Source organism: Taudactylus pleione, unplaced genomic scaffold, assembly GCF_031769625.1.
Source record: "Taudactylus pleione unplaced genomic scaffold, aTauple2 ptg000696l, whole genome shotgun sequence".
NCBI lineage: Eukaryota > Metazoa > Chordata > Amphibia > Anura > Myobatrachidae > Taudactylus > Taudactylus pleione.
Window position 1 is genome coordinate 201,730 of NW_028285098.1, and position 17,624 is coordinate 219,353.

At 52.5% G+C, this 17,624-nt stretch overlaps 1 protein-coding gene across 5 annotated transcripts in view; it reads left to right on the forward strand.

The window, feature by feature from the left end:
• TPM3 (tropomyosin 3) overlaps positions 1-17,624 on the forward strand; it is a 48,668-nt gene that overhangs the window by 25,831 nt on the left and 5,213 nt on the right. Inside the window, exon 9 of one of the 5 annotated variants that reach the window (XM_088456310.1) lies at positions 12,983-13,681. The exons of 2 other annotated variants lie outside the window; for them this stretch is intronic. In XM_088456310.1, the coding sequence (XP_088312436.1) occupies positions 12,983-13,062 (80 nt within the window). In that variant the 3' untranslated portion in view covers positions 13,063-13,681. Of the gene's footprint in view, positions 1-12,982; positions 13,682-17,624 lie in introns of those variants that run through there. 2 more of the 5 variants (XM_088456319.1, XM_088456318.1) reach the window with 2 other exon arrangements.

The following is a 17,624-nucleotide window of genomic DNA, read 5'->3' on the forward strand; positions in this document are numbered from 1 at the left end:
ATGTCTGACCAGGAGATAGAGCGTTATACTGCACCCATTTTTACTATCCTGCAAGTCATGTGCTGCAGGTGTTAGTGCGGAGGATTTGACTCATAAAGGGTTCTGTATGTGGCGTCATCTGGTGCCGGCCCCTTTCACGACCCCCTTGGGCGGTTTGTTTTCTCGGGATCCTCTCAATTGCGGATCGCCGGGCGGGCCCCATTGTTGTACCTCACTTGGGGTTACTTCACCATACTGCCCTTTTCATCTCAGGGTATCTCGCAGCTTCTTGCACTCTTCCCCTGTGACACAGACTACCGCTCCCTGCAGGGGTTTTTCGCAGTATATGAATTCCCCCTGGTGCCACAATAGTCTGTCATTCCCCTTGCAGGGATTACCACAACAGCCACCCTGGGTGGATGTCGTTTTCTACGAAACGCTAATTGCCGTGGTTGACGCCCTGTGGTTACTTCCCAGTTGGCTCTGCCGTGAACTGGGTACTGTTCGGGGCTCTTTCCCTCTTACACGGGGGGAAGCCTATTTCAGGTATTATTATCCCTGCTTTAGGGCTGGTAGCAGGTCCATTCTGGTTAGAGTGAATGTTGACCTGCACCTGTATCATACACCCTCAGTATTGCGTGCCTTCGGGTTACCTGTTGCTGACTAGCGGGTGGATCGCATAGCGGGACTCTGGCTGTTGCCAGATAGGTGGTGTTACAACAGTGTTTGGCCTCCTGTCCCAAATTCCCTGAGGGTCATCACGAGCCCCTCCTGGGGGGGATGGGCGTGTTACTCGTCTGATTACAGACGTTACTACGCCTCCCATTCCTGCGTGGTCGGATTCTTCGGATCCGTAGGTGGTAACTCTGCCTGAAATCAGTATACTCGCTTTCAGGAGTTGTTACCCATCCTACCATGGCTATAGCATGGTTGGTTAATACTATTGCATATTGGGTTGATACATTTGTAACGTTTTTTCCCCTCCAACACGTCAGGGGTTCAAATGTATTTGGTCGCTCACGTAATATATGCTGTTGTCATAGGTGGAAATGCCTATATTGGATACCAGTCTCCTAACTTTCAGAGTTCCGGCTGCGACTGTATCCTCCGTAATACCCTATGGCTGCGCTCTGGGAATGCAGAGGTGCAGATACCATCTTTAGGGTTGATATTGTTTGGTCCTGACCTTGACAAGATTGTAGTAACATTGGCAGTATTACTAACGACAAGTTTACCGCTTTCAGCTATGCCCACTACAAGGCCTCAGACTAAGTCTGTTAAGTCTTTTTTGTCCTCTGGGTCAGCCTAAAGGTCTGTTTCTTCGTAGACTGTCGGCATCTACAAGGGCCGACATATCCAGTACCGAGCAGGCCTGGACTGCCAGCCGATCCTGCTTCTGAACCTACGGATATCTCTTCAGCCTGACGGGACAGGCCTACAACTGGGAGATACCGATTTTCTCAGTTCGCCCGGTATTAGTGTCAAGTTGCCGCGGCTACGTGGGTAGGAGGGTACGCCCTCTTTACAAGGGCCTTACAGATCCAGAAAGCTATGCAGTTGTTGCGGTAAGCGGAGCTTATTAGGCCATCCCCACTATCTCAGTGAGGGACTGGTTGTTCTGTTTTCTTTCTGGTGCGGTGGCTGAATGGTCCTCTTTGGCCTATTCTCTGTCTCAATTCCCTGAACCAGTTCCTAAAGCTACCTGGGCTCAGGAGGAAATCCCTATGCTCCATCATACGATGTTTGGAACCTGGGGACTTTATGGTATCACTGGATATACAGGACGCGTGCCTACGGGTACTTACAGAGACCTTTCCTCAGCATGGGCTGAGGTTTGCTGTATCACAGCAACACTTACAATTTTTCGGGCTCTGCCTGTTGGGACTGTCCTCAGCCCCACAGGGGTTTACCAGCGTTTTGGATTTTCTGACAGTTCTTCTGTTCAGTATATCCCAATGCTCCTGTACCTGGACGGCCTCCTGCTCTTAGCGGGATCACCGGGGTACTTTACGGCCAGGTCAGGATGACTGTGGCTTCTTCAGGGTGCAGACGCTTAATCAACGGTGAAAAAGTCCTCCCTGCATCCCTCTCTGGGTATTCTTCATCTAGGATCCCTGCTGGATTCTCAGAATCTGAGAATTCTTCTGGCGTAAGACGGAATCTCCACTCTTCCATTAGGAGTACATGGTTGTCTGCGCAGTCGACAGATGTCTTTACACTCTGGGATGCATGGTGGAATGGGCTCAGTTCCATTCCAGGCCTTTCCATAATTGGCTCATCTCCAGATGGAACGAGTTTTTTCTGTCGGATAACTGTTCAAACGATGATGCTCTCTCCGGAGGCAAGTCGGTCCCTGTCCGGGTGGCTATGGCCATCTCGTCCAGGGTTTTCTTTGCTATGGACAGTGTCTGGATCGAATCCTTTTCAGTGCAGTTGGACGTCTGTCGATTCCACCCTGTCAATTAACTTACTCTGGCATAACTCTTGTTTCCCGGTGAACCTGAAAAGGTTCAGTCCGACAGGGTCAGGACAGTGGCTTCCTTTTTAGCAACACTGTTCGTTGAGTGGCAATGACAGGTATGTCACATATTCGGACATAGTCTGAGGGTCTCCTCCCGACCATCTCGGCAGCGTTCATTTCAGGAGCTCTCCATTGGGAAGCGGGAGTCCTCAGCCGTCACGACGTGCATCCCGGGGACTAGTCTCTTCCCCAAGAGAGGTTTCATCTCCTGGTGAGCAGGGGGGGCCCCCCTGAGGTGACCCTCATGGCCTTCTGACTTTATCACACTATGGTGTTACAGTTCAGCTCTGGGGATTCTGAAGCAACCTTCAGCGACTCTTTGTCGGTGAAGTGGTCCTTCCACTTTGTGTACTTGTGTTCTCCGGTCTCCCTTCTTCCTCGAGGTCTTTGGAAGTGTTTTCAATCGAGACGGAGATGCTTTCCTGCTGGTGGCTCCTGATTGCCCCAGATGTCAGGGGTACTTGGATCTTCGGAGTCTCTACATCGATACTCCATCCCTGATGCTTCACTGCCCGGACCTGTTGTCTCAGGGTCCTTGGTTTTGCCTTGGACCTGGGTCGTTTGTCTTTGACTGTGTCCTTACAGTGGTCTTACGGCTTCCCTGGCTTTGTCATCGTTGGAATGATTAGAGCACATGGATCAGCTTTTGCTTTGACCTACCACAAACTGTGGCAGCCATAAATCTTATGGTATTGTACCTGTCGATACAATCCTCCGGTGTCTAGGATTTCCAGATATTCTGGCATTCCTTCCGGCTGGCTTGGGTTTCACACTTGGCCTGGTCTTCCTGACAGTGCGGATCTCTACACTGTCAGTATGGTTAAGATATGGAATTGCTCCACTCTGGTATCCAGTTCATCCTTTGGAGTGTTTTCTTGATTATGCCTCCATTTGTCCTCCCTAGGGACTCCTTGGGAGTAAGTAGTGGTTCTTCGTTACCTCCGGGGACAGTCAATGGAACCGCTGGTTGTGATAGCCATTACATGGTCTATTGCTTAGGCTCTCTCTTTCTCTCAGGGTGTTTATATCAACCAGGAGAGTGTCTGAATTGGGAGCGTTCTCATGTGGCTCCCTCTTCTGGAGGGCATCATGTCAGGGTGGGAGTTGCTCTCGCCCTGTGTTTCTTCTTAGTGGTTTTCAGGTTCCATATTATTCTGGAACTTATGGTACGGCCATTCTGTCCCCACTCCTCTCGGCTGGTGTGGCCTCATTGACTGTGGTCTGGCCTCTTTGGATTTATGTGATCCGTTCAGGTTCCTTACGGAAATCGGACTCCTTATTGGTGGTCTGAGATTTCTGGTTTTCACAGGAAAGGATGGCCGGCCTATAACCAAATGTTGGCTGGATGGCCTCGTAGGTCTTCCTCAGGGGCCTACCCATGGGTAGGCCTTCCTGTTGTTGATGCTTGTTTTTTCTCGGGCCATGTGACCCTCGTGTGCTCGCTGTGGCGCCTCGGCTGTTTTGCCTTACTAGGTGGCCACGTGGTCTTCTGTCCACACCTTTTTAAGGTTCTAGGCATTGGTTTCCTTTGCCTCTCAGGATGCTTCCTTTTTGGCGACGGATTCTCCTCTCAGCACAGGAGCGTCCCCACCCTTGGTTGAACTGCTTTGGGACATCCCCAAGGTCAACCCTGTGGACCCCCTATGGACCCTGAAGTAGAAAACAAGAGATATGGTAAGAACTTACCTTTGTTATCTCTGTTTCTACGAAGTCCATAGGGTCCACAGGGCGCCCGCCCTGACGCACCTGGCTTCATATGGGCTGTGTGGCTGGTCACCGGTTTTCCGTCTCCCATTTCGGTGAGTATGGTTATTGAGTGTTCCAGTTTTCTCTCTCTTTTTCTCTCCTCCTCCGGCCTTTGGCTACTTACAAACTGAGGTGCCTCTGGCTTGGGGGTGGGGTTATAGGGAGAGTGGACCCAGTGCATCCTGGGAGCTAAAAGCTTTAACTGCGTGGTGCCCGGATTTGGTTCCCAACCTATACCCCAAGGTCAACCCTGTGGACCCTATGGACTTCGTAGAAACAGAGATAACAAAGGTAAGTTCTTACCATATCTCTTGTTATAGGGGGTGTCTGCTGTGTAACTAGAGGGGGAGGCAGCCAGGGGATACCAGTCCCTCCCAGTGTGCGCTATACGGCGGGGTGTCTGCTGTGTAACTACAGGGGGGCAGCCAGGGGATACCAGTCCCTCCCAGTGTGTGCTATATGGCTAACTGTATATATCCAGGGGGTGTCTGCTGTGTAACTAGAGGCGGGGGGGCAGCCAGGGGATACCAGTCCCTCCCAGTGTGCGCTATATGGCTAACTGTATATATACAGGGGGTGTCTGCTGTGTAACTAGAGGGGGACAGCCAGGGGATACCAGTCCCTCCCAGTGTGCGCTATACGGCTGACTGTATATATACAGGGGATGTCTGCTGTGTAACTAGGGGGGGGGGGGGGGCAGCCAGGGGTTACCAGTCCCTCCCAGTGTGCGCTATACGGCTGACTGTATATATACAGGGGGTGTCTGCTGTATAACTAGAGGGGGGGGCAGCCAGGGGATACCAGTCCCTCCCAGTGTGCGCTATACGGCTGACTGTATATATACAGGGGGTGTCTGCTGTGTAACTAGAGGGGGACAGCCAGGGGATACCAGTCCCTCCCAGTGTGCGCTATACGGCTGACTGTATATATACAGGGGGTGTCTGCTGTGTAACTAGAGGGGGACAGCCAGGGGATACCAGTCCCTCCCAGTGTGCGCTATACAGCTGACTGTATATATACAGGGGGTGTCTGCTGTGTAACTAGAGGGGGGCAGCCAGGGGATACCAGTCCCTCCCAGTGTGCGCTATAAGGCTGACTGTATATATACAGGGGGTGTCTGCTGTATAACTAGAGGGGGGCAGCCAGGGGATACCAGTCCCTCCCAGTGTGCGCTATAGGGCGAGGTGTCTGCTGTGTAACTAGAGGGGGGCAGCCAGGGGATACCAGTCCCTCCCAGTGTGTGCTATATGGCTAACTGTATATATACATGGGGTGTCTGCTGTGTAACTAGAGGGGGACAGCCAGGGGATACCAGTCCCTCCCAGTGTGTGCTATACGGCTGACTGTATATATACAGGGGGTGTCTGCTGTGTAACTAGGGGGGGGGGGCAGCCAGGGGTTACCAGTCCCTCCCAGTGTGCGCTATACGGCTGGCTGTATATATACAGGGGGTGTCTGCTGTATAACTAGAGGGGGGGGCAGCCAGGGGATACCAGTCCCTCCCAGTGTGTGCTATACGGCTGACTGTGTATATACAGGGGGTGTCTGCTGTGTAACTAGAGGGGGACAGCCAGGGGATACCAGTCCCTCCCAGTGTGCGCTATAGGGCGGGGTGTCTGCTGTGTAACTAGAGGGGGGCAGCCAGGGGATACCAGTCCCTCCCAGTGTGTGCTATATGGCTAACTGTATATATACATGGGGTGTCTGCTGTGTAACTAGAGGGGGACAGCCAGGGGATACCAGTCCCTCCCAGTGTGTGCTATACGGCTGACTGTATATATACATGGGGTGTCTGCTGTGTAACTAGGGGGGGGGGGGGGCAGCCAGGGGTTACCAGTCCCTCCCAGTGTGCGCTATACGGCTGGCTGTATATATACAGGGGGTGTCTGCTGTATAACTAGAGGGGGGGGGCAGCCAGGGGATACCAGTCCCTCCCAGTGTGTGCTATACGGCTGACTGTGTATATACAGGGGGTGTCTGCTGTGTAACTAGAGGGGGACAGCCAGGGGATACCAGTCCCTCCCAGTGTGCGCTATAGGGCGGGGTGTCTGCTGTGTAACTAGAGGGGGGCAGCCAGGGGTTACCAGTCCCTCCCAGTGTGCGCTATACGGCTGACTGTATATATACAGGGGGTGTCTGCTGTATAACTAGAGGGGGGGCAGCCAGGGGATACCAGTCCCTCCCAGTGTGCGCTATACGGCTGACTGTATATATACAGGGGGTGTCTGCTGTGTAACTAGAGGGGGACAGCCAGGGGATACCAGTCCCTCCCAGTGTGCGCTATAGGGCGGGGTGTCTGCTGTGTAACTAGAGGGGGGCAGCCAGGGGATACCAGTCCCTCCCAGTGTGCGCTATATGGCTGACTGTATATATACAGGGGGTGTCTGCTGTGTAACTAGAGGGGGGCAGCCAGGGGATACCAGTCCCTCCCAGTGTGCGCTATACGGCTGACTGTATATATACAGGGGGTGTCTGCTGTATAACTAGAGGGGGGCAGCCAGGGGATACCAGTCCCTCCCAGTGTGCGCTATACGGCTGACTGTATATATACAGGGGGTGTCTGCTGTATAACTAGAGGGGGGCAGCCAGGGGATACCAGTCCCTCCCAGTGTGCGCTATACGGCTGACTGTATATATACAGGGGGTGTCTTCTGTGTAACTAGAGGGGGGCAGCCAGGGGTTACCAGTCCCTCCCAGTGTGTGCTATACGGCTGACTGTATTTATACAGGGGGTGTCTGCTGTGTAACTAGAGGGGGACAGCCAGGGGATACCAGTCCCTCCCAGTGTGCGCTATGGGGCGGGGTGTCTGCTGTGTAACTAGAGGGGGACAGCCAGGGGATACCAGTCCCTCTCAGTGTGCGCTATAGGGCGGGGTGTCTGCTGTGTAACTAGAGGGGGGCAGCCAGGGGATACCAGTCCCTCCCAGTGTGCGCTATACGGCTGACTGTATATATACAGGGGGTGTCTTCTGTGTAACTAGAGGGGGGCAGCCAGGGGTTACCAGTCCCTCCCAGTGTGTGCTATACGGCTGACTGTATTTATACAGGGGGTGTCTGCTGTGTAACTAGAGGGGGACAGCCAGGGGATACCAGTCCCTCCCAGTGTGCGCTATGGGGCGGGGTGTCTGCTGTGTAACTAGAGGGGGACAGCCAGGGGATACCAGTCCCTCTCAGTGTGCGCTATAGGGCGGGGTGTCTGCTGTGTAACTAGAGGGGGGCAGCCAGGGGATACCAGTCCCTCTCAGTGTGCGCTATACGGCTGTCTGTATATATACAGGGGGTGTCTGCTGTGTAACTAGAGGGGGGGGCAGCCAGGGGATACCAGTCCCTCCCAGTGTGCGCTATATGGCTGACTGTATATATTCAGGGGGTGTCTGCTGTATAACTAGGGGGAGGGCAGCCAGGGGATACCAGTCCCTCCCAGTGTGCGCTATACGGCTGTCTGTATATATACAGGGGGTGTCTGCTGTGTAACTAGAGAGGGGCAGCCAGGGGATACCAGTCCCTCCCAGTGTGCGCTATACGGCTGTCTGTATATATACAGGGGGTGTCTGCTGTGTAACTAGAGGGGGGCAGCCAGGGGATACCAGTCCCTCCCAGTGTGCGCTATACGGCTGACTGTATATATACAGGGGGTGTCTGCTGTGTAACTAGAGGGGGGCTGCCAGGGGATACCAGTCCCTCCCAGTGTGCGCTATACGGCTGACTGTATATATACAGGGGGTGTCTGCTGTGTAACTAGAGGGGGGCAGCCAGGGGATACCAGTCCCTCTCAGTGTGCGCTATACGGCTGTCTGTATATATACAGGGGGTGCCTCACATATAGAGCTGGAGCTGTATATAATGAGACACAAGACGTCACAGTTGGTATGTAGAAGGTGACATCAGTAAAATGAATGAAGTTAGATATTACTCCTGTAATGATGACTGATCCCGGCACTTACAGGCTGCTGAGGGTCAGAGTTAGGAGTGAGAGGAATACGGCAGCACCTTGGTAATAGCAGAGCTCTGCAGGGGGAGTGATGTAAGCTGGGTACTATACAATGTACCATACTAGATATTACTTCGTCGCGGATTACGATTTGTCGTACACATGGTATAGTGAGTACGCCCGTACCGTTGTCCCCAGCCTTCCTTTGCTGCCCTGCACGTCAGATGGGACGATGCAATGAACGACGCGGTGTAGTTACATAACCATGCCGGCGTGCGCAGTGTATCGTTACATCGCTGGGATTCATTCTTCCTGATGGAAAGGAGAACCAGCCAGTGTGGTAAGCGGAGCAGGAGATAATACAGATGGCACCACTTTACCCTCCACATTCTCTCACCACCTGGTTGGCATGTGAGATGGAAGCACAGCTGGTATATAATCTATGATGGTGCCATGGAAACACTTATGTATGTAATTGGGAAAGCTCTTAGAACTTTTAGCTTCCTATAATCTGATAAATATGGCTTCCTATGAGGCACTTCCAGCTGATCGGCTACAGAGTTGCTGTTGTGAATGTAAGACTATAAACTCTGTAGCTGATAGAGCCCCCCACTCACACCTTTCACTTTACACTGGCAAGCTGGCATCTGTCTCTTATTGGTCATGTGATTACATCATGTGTGCCCACCCAGTGCTTGTCCGTCAAGCTCCCACCACCTACCCCCATCCTGGCGTGTACGGGGAAGGCGCTGGAAGTACAGTAGTAGTCGGGGTTGTACTGGCTGAGTTGCCAGGTCACCCCCATCTCATTATTATACACCTTTTCCGCAGTGCCGACTCGCCCAGCTGTGCGCTCCCTGCTGCCAGTGGATAAAATCTGTCTTATGAGTAATATGTGCTGGCAGATACCCATTATGTGCCCAGCCTGTGCCATCCGATAGCATAATGTATGATGTAATGGCACAATTACACACGCTCCCTTTCCTCTGCTCCCTTATTCTCTATGTATTATATAATGCCTTGTGCTCCTCAGCGCCATCTGCTGGTGGTCTGTCATACTGTAACAGATGGATTGTTAGTGGTGCTGGGGAAAAAGGTACAAGTGGAATTAAAGGTAATGTCCCATTGCACCTGGCCATACTTACAGAATATAGGTCACGTCATACCCAGCAAGACACCCATAGATGTTCCTTACAGTTTTGACGCTTCCAGTGCAGAGAGTGGGCTCTGATTGGAGTAATGGGGGTGGGGTTGGTTAAGTGGATGATCCCAGGGTAACGTTTAGAACCCTGTAAAGTGCGAGGGTCAGGGCAGAGAAGTGTCCTGTGGCTTCTTATGTCCACAGGGGCGTTATGCAGCCAGTGAGGAAGTGTCCGCCTAGTACTTGGCTGGGTTACAGTGTATTTATATTGGCACTTTCTATGAGTGTTTCCTGTTTGAGTTGGGTGTGTGCGCGGTGACTCAGCTGTGACGCCCGTATTTCCTAGAAGTTTCAGTGTAATTCTCTCACCTGGCCACTGGAGGGTACTGTGCCCGAGACCTCTCATTCACTACACACCATTGGATAATTAATGCAATACAGCAGTGGTTCTCAAACTCGGTCCTCAGGACCCCACACTGGTCTCGGGTTCCCAGGTCACCCAGCAGGTGCACAGGTGTAATCATTACTCACTGACACATTTCCCAGGTCACCCAGCAGGTGCACAGGTGTAATCATTACTCACTGACACATTTCCCAGGTCACCCAGCAGGTGCACAGGTGTAGTCATTACTCACTGACACATTTCCCAGGTCACCCAGCAGGTGCACAGGTGTAGTCATTACTCACTGACACATTTCCCAGGTCACCCAGCAGGTGCACAGGTGTAGTCATTACTCACTGACACATTTCCCAGGTCACCCAGCAGGTGCACAGGTGTAGTCATTACTCACTGACACATTTCCCAGGTCACCCAGCAGGTGCACAGGTGTAGTCATTACTCACTGACACATTTCCCAGGTCACCCAGCAGGTGCACAGGTGTAGTCATTACTCACTGACACATATCCCAGGTCACCCAGCAGGTGCACAGGTGTAGTCATTACTCACTGACACATATCCCAGGTCACCCAGCAGGTGCACAGGTGTAGTCATTACTCACTGACACACATCCCAGGTCACCCAGCAGGTGTACAGGTGTAATCATTACTCACTGACACATTTCCCAGGTCACCCAGCAGGTGCACAGGTGTAATCATTACTCACTGACACATTTCCCAGGTCACCCAGCAGGTGCACAGGTGTAGTCATTACTCACTGACACATTTCCCAGGTCACCCAGCAGGTACACAGGTGTAGTCATTACTCACTGATACATTTCCCAGGTCACCCAGCAGGAGCACAGGTGTAGTCATTACTCACTGACACATTTCCCAGGTCACCCAGCAGGTGCACAGGTGTAGTCATTACTCACTGACACATATCCCAGGTCACCCAGCAGGTACACAGGTGTAGTCATTACTCACTGATACATTTCCCAGGTCACCCAGCAGGAGCACAGGTGTAGTCATTACTCACTGACACATTTCCCAGGTCACCCAGCAGGTGCACAGGTGTAGTCATTACTCACTGACACATATCCCAGGTCACCCAGCAGGTGCACAGGTGTAATCATTACTCACTGACACATATCCCAGGTCACCCAGCAGGAGCACAGGTGTAGTCATTACTCACTGACACATCCCAGGTCACCCAGCAGGAGCACAGGTGTAGTCATTACTCACTGACACATATCCCAGGTCACCCAGCAGGTGCACAGGTGTAGTCATTACTCACTGACACATTTCCCAGGTCACCCAGCAGGTGCACAGGTGTAGTCATTACTCACTGACACATATCCCAGGTCACCCAGCAGGTACACAGGTGTAGTCATTACTCACTGATACATTTCCCAGGTCACCCAGCAGGAGCACAGGTGTAGTCATTACTCACTGACACATTTCCCAGGTCACCCAGCAGGTGCACAGGTGTAGTCATTACTCACTGACACATATCCCAGGTCACCCAGCAGGTGCACAGGTGTAATCATTACTCACTGACACATATCCCAGGTCACCCAGCAGGAGCACAGGTGTAGTCATTACTCACGGACACATCCCAGGTCACCCAGCAGGAGCACAGGTGTAGTCATTACTCACTGACACATATCCCAGGTCACCCAGCAGGTGCACAGGTGTAGTCATTACTCACTGACACATTTCCCAGGTCACCCAGCAGGTGCACAGGTGTAGTCATTACTCACTGATTTCATTTTAAAAGATCCACAGGTGGAGCTAATGATTTCACTTGTAATTCTGTGAGGAGACCTGGAAAACATGCACTGTTTCGGGTCATGAGGACAGAGTTTGAGAACCTATGCAATACACCATTCTGTGGGGATGTAGTTGGCATCCCATCGTGCGGGATGCCGATGGATTGAATACCGGCACCGAAATCCCCACATCCTGGCACCAGTTTCCCGACCGCTGCCATCCTGAAGTTAAGTGTTAGGGGGGAGATTAGGGTTAGGCACCAGGTAGAGAGTTAGGATTTGGGTGCGGGGAGGTTAGGTTTATACACTAGAGGGATACTAGGGGGGAGGTTAGGTTTAGGCACTTGGGGCGAGTTTAGGCTTAGGCACTAGGGGGGGGAGAAGGTTGGGTTTAGACACTAGGGGGGGGACAAGGTTGGGTTTAGACACTAGGGGGGGACAAGGTTAGGTTTAGGCACTGGGGGGGGTGAAGGTTAGGTTTAGGCACTAGGGGGGGGTGAAGGTTAGGTTTAGGCACTGGGGGGGGAGAAGGTTAGGTTTAGGCACTGGGGGGGGGGGAGGTTAGGTTTAGGCACTGGGGGGGGAGAAGGTTAGGTTTAGGCACTAGGGGGGAGAGAAGGTTAGGTTTAGGCACTAGGGGGGGGAGAAGGTTAGGTTTAGACACTAGGGGGGGAGAAGGTTAGGTTTAGGCACTGGGGGGGGAGGTTAGGTTTAGACACTGGGGGGGGGAGAAGGTTAGGTTTAGACACTAGGGGGAGAAGGTTAGGTTTAGGCTCTAGGGGGGAGAAGGTTAGGTTTAGGCACTAGGGGGAGAAGGCTAGGTTTAGGCACATAGGGGGGAGAAGGTTAGGTTTAGGCATCGGGGAAGGTGGGTTAGGGTAGGCGTTAGAAAAATTCTTACCGTGACTTCCTATGAGTGTCGGGATTCTGGTGGGCAGGATGCTTCTATCGGTATTCTGACCAGCGGCATCCTGACAGCCGGGATTTCATACCCTACCCACTCTCTGCACCATTATTTATTTTCACTACAGTGCTAAGGCCGTGATCACTATCAGTGGGTCATCGCAGTGACTAATATGTTAAAAGATTATTTGAAATAATACTGAAATAAGCACATAAAAGAAGGGAATAATATTGGATAGCCTTCTCTGGCGGTGATGATGCCGGTAATCCTGTAGTGCCATTTCTAAGATGACCGTTCCTTCCAGGAATATATTCCTTATTAGCATGTCCGTATTCAGAGAGCTATGACGTAGGATCCTACAGTGACCAAGGCTGGTGTGTAGCATAGGGATAAAGAACGGCCACCACCCACGATTACAGCCACACTTATAGTGTGTATATACATATATATTATGGTAGGTGCTGTGTACAGGATCTACGCCGTCTATAGGTCTGTGCATGGTATATGTCACACCCAGCTGCCATTTGGATAACTCGGGCTTCCTCTCCCACTAATCTGTCTCTCTGTTTCTCTCCTGTCTCTGTCCCCGTCCCTTCCGCCCTCACCCCACAGAGCGTCTCTACAGCCAAATGGAGAAAAACAGGCTTCTTTCTAACGAGTTGAAAGTCACCCTCCGTGACCTCTGTGACTGAGGTGACCAGGCCCCTGTCACACATACGTGTGGCGGAACGGTGCTGCGCTCCAGAATGTATATAGCGAGTCACAGCGAGAGGCTGCACCGTCCTCTGTCCCTTTGTGCCTGTTCGAATGTCTGTCTCTCCCAGTTAGCGCCCCCTCCCTGTCACATTCAGGAAGTACGCTCCTCCTCCTCCTGGACCTTCTGCTTTTCCTTGTTTTACCACCAACTACAACAGCTGGAAGAGAGCAGTCTGCCAGTAATGAGACACGGATGAGGGGCTCATCCGAAACCCACGTATAATGATTACAGTATACTATGTATATACTCGTACACCCTGGCATTCTGTCTCCTGGGCTTGTGGCATGATGCGGTCACTGAGCAGACCTCTGGAGGAGCCCCGTGTACTCCGGGTGTGGTAATGTGTTCTCTGTCGCCCTGATCTATAACTGTTGTGACGGTGAGAGCTCGCCCCCTGCTGGTGAGTCCTTTGGACTGTCTGGATAAAGAATGTATCTGGAGTAATCCGGGGGCTGTGCGTGGACGCTGGGAGGGTGGTGCTTGCACGTGGAAAGTGGCTGCATTGTTATATGTTATCCTGCATTGCCTGGCCTTTCTCCCAAATAAAAGTGTCTTTGTGAAGCCCAGTCTGCAGGTTGCCTTTATTTCTGTATCTTAGGGAGAGAGGGGGCTGGTGTGCAAGGATGAGATCCCCAGAGAGGGGTGAGGTACTAGGGTTCCTGTTATATACTATACGGATAGGCACAACATGCACCTATAATGAGGGCGCGATCTCTGTCGCTCCCCTAGTCTCAGTGACAGCCGCGTGTGGCCTTCCGGCGTATAATAGTTCTTTGTGCTGTAAGTATAGTAAGAGATCAGCCCCTTGGTTACGTTAGTCCGCCCGCTCTGTGGGTTACATTCCTCCGCAGCATGTCCTGAAATAAATCCCACCATGTGTAGCGAGAGCAACACTGCTTCCGTGAGCACCGTGGAGCCTTGTCCTGATTTCTCACTGTATTAAAAATGGGAGCAGTAAACCAGCTGCAGCTCGGACAGTCTCTAGCTCTGGGCACCATGCGTTTATTGTATGGGGTACACAGGCTGTAGCTTCCCCCATCCCTGTGCCATGATCTGTATAAGGCAGTCGTCATACTGCGGATATCAATGATCCCCTGTATGGGAAGCCGCCGTTCTACAATAAGCCTATAGGTAATCTGATAACAGAGGCAGCTTTAATGATGCAGCTTTTACCATAAACTCATCCAGGCAGCGCGCAGTGTCACACGGGCAATCTGCGGGCAGTGTCACACGGGCAATCTGCGGGCAGCGGGCAGTCACACGGGCAATCTGTGCACAGTGCTTATTCGCTCCAAGTATGGGGGCATCGCAAAGGGCTGAGAACTGTAAAAGTAACGATTGCTATACCAGTTATGGCGCAGGCGCCTGGCGTGTCAGTGTGGTAATGCTGCAATGTTATGTGTGTTTCTACTTCAGGGTCCATAGGGGGTCCACAGGGTTGACCTTGGGGTATAGCTGGATCTGGATCCACGGGCACCATACAGTTAAAGCTTTAGCTCCCAGGATGCACTTGGGTCCTCCTCTATACCCCGCCCCCAGAGCCACAGGCACCTCAGTTTCAGTTTGGTGCCGGCCGAAGTCGGTTGCACTGGGCAGTGGGGCTGCAGGAGCAGCCCCTAAGCTTTATTTTTACAGAAGAAAAGTTTTTTATTTTTTCTTGTTTTATACTTAATGCAGCAGCATAGGACTGTCCTTCTGGACGTCCATGCTGCCGCTTCAACACCCCGCTGGCGCTGCGACGCCAGTACTGATCTGGCGATCGCAGCGGGACCCCGGAGTTAGTCCTAGCATGGCTCCGGGACCTCCCTCTGACTGCTGCCGGACTCTACGGGGAACAGGTAAGCCGCGAGCAGCGCTCTTAGCGCCGCTCGCGGGGGTAAATGCAGTCAGTTGCCGCCGGTCTCTGGGGACAGACCGGCGGCGCTAGTAGCGGTGGCGGGCTCCCCCTCATGCAGGCATACCCCGCGCTCCGCTGGACCACCAGGGTATAAGTTCCGGAGGGGAACCGGCATCCCTGGGGTTAAATACTAGCCAGGGGAGGCAGCCTTCCCTGGTTTAGCGGCTCCTCCCCTCAGCTCAGCGCGCCTTTTCTCACGTGTACTGGCGTCGCTGAGCTGCTCCTCTGCTGGCCACTCCTCCTCAGAGCTCTCCGGCTAACGCAGGCTCCCAGGCAGGTGCATGGTCAGGTCCCCCTGTGTACCGCTCCCCTACCTAAAGGACAGTGTACACAGCGCTATAACTCCCCCCAGACACTGAATCTGGGTGGTTGAGGGCAGCGATTGGTGCAGTAAGTACAATCTTCCTGCATTGTATGTGACTTTGCTAGTGCTGCTGTCTGTACTCATTTTCTACTTGCTGTCAGCTTATATCTATCCCTTTACTTCTCCTACAGCCCGAAGGTGTGTGGGGGAGGGGCGTTTTCTATTAACCTCACTTTTATAAATCATGTATTTGTGAGGTCAGTCACATACTGTTGTGTGCTACACAGTACCATATTTTTGGGCCTGTTTGTGCTGCATGCTGGTGAGTGCGAGGGTGTTAACACCGTATGTCCTCTGCTGATAAGTATTTATTGTATAATTACTGTATCATGTCTGATGAGGAGACTGAGCACTCCGGGGCTCCTGTGTTGCTTTCCTGCAGACGCTGTTCTGCTGGTGTTAATGGGGGGATTTATCTCAGGATGGTCTTTGCGGGCAGTGCCAGCTGGCACCAGGCCCCTCTATACCCCCTATGCAGCAGGACCCCCTTGGGCGATGTTTTCACAAGTGCTGACATCTATTGTAGATGTCGATCCCTACAGTGACCCCTTCTGGGGCATTGTCCCAGCACTCTATCTCCCATTCCCCGGATATTACGCAGGTATTGCGGTCTCCCTCCGGGGCCCAGACTGTGAGACAGTATTCGGGGCTGCCTGTGTATGTCCAGCCTCCCCCTGTATCACAACATTCTGTGGTGCCTTTTCAGGGCTTCCCTCAGTCGGCTCCTCCGCCTTGGGTGGATGTTCTCTCCAACTCGGTACAGAGTTTGGCGCCTTCATCCTCGACTTTTCAGTCATTTTTGCAGGGTGATGTGCCACAGAAGGCGACTAAGCGGCCTGTTGTGAGTTTACTCACTGCGCAGGTATCAGAATCGGATCCCTCTTCAGATGATGGAGAGGTCCATGAGGATTCTGATTTGGATGCTGTGGGACAGGAGGTTGAGCCTAGGTCCTCCATTAATGTTCCAGCATTAGTTACGGCGGTGCGGGCTATTCTCAATATAGAAGAGGAGGCACCTGTCCCTAAGTCGAAGTTTCCTGACTTCAAGAAAGCAAAGGTTACTTCTAATGTGTTCCCTCTGTCCGATCAGTTGGCGGATCATATGGCGGCGGCCTGGCAATTACCCAGCAAAGAGATTCCAACCGCAGAAAGGGTTGGCTTCTCATTATCCCTTTCCTGAGGATCATTGCAGGAAATGGGAGACTCCACCGGCGGTGGATTCACATGTCACTCGCTTGGTTAAAACCGCTACGCTACCATTGCCGTCTATTTCCTCTTTAAAGGATCCAACGGACAGGAAAGTGGAGATTTGTTTGAAGTCGCTCTCCGGAGCGGTGGCGCGCCCGTCCATGGCCATTTCCTGCGTGGCTAAAGCCATTGAGAACTGGGCCAAAGCCTTGGAGGATTCTCTTACGGACGGTGTTCCGGATGTTTAGAGAGCATTAGTGGCACAAATGAGGGATGCCGATTCCTATATTGGGGAAGCATCATTGAACGCAAGCATGTTAACCTCTAGAGTTTCGGCTGCGGCTGTGTCTGCTCGGAGATCCTTGTGGCTGCGGTCCTGGAGGGCTGATGCGGACTCTAAAAAGGGTCTGGAGGCTCTCCCCTTTAATGGAGATTTGCTATTTGGTCCAGACTTGGACAAAATAGTGGATACCTTGGCTAAGTCCAAGTCGGCTTTCCTCCCTTCGGCTTCTGCGCCGGCTAGGGTGAGGAGCACTGCCGTTCGGTCCATTCGGGTTCAGGGTAAGGCCATGGGCCAGTCCTTCCCGAGACATTCCGCGACCAAAGCCTCATCCAAACCCAAGAAGCATATGGAATGCTTGGCGCCCCTCTAACAAACAGGAGGATAAACCTGCTGCCTGACGGGACGGGCCTCTCCCTGGGGGACCCCAGAGTGGGAGGCCGACTTCTCAGATTCGTCCAGTGTTGGTTCAGTACCACCACGGATGCTTGGGTTCGAGAAGTAGTCTCTCAAGGGTACACCCTGTCGTTTCGGTGCAGGACGCCCCACCAATTTTTTTGCACGAGTCCTTCGCTGGATGAGTCCAAAGCTTTGCATCTCTGTTTCTGGTGCAGAGACCCAATGGGTCTCATCGCCCTATTCTGAGTTTAAGGCCTCTGAACAAGTACCTCAGAGTTCCCAAGTTCAGGATGGAAACATTGCGGACCATCATCCTGGCGATGGAACCGGGGGACTTCATGGTCTCCCTCGATATCCATGACGCCTATC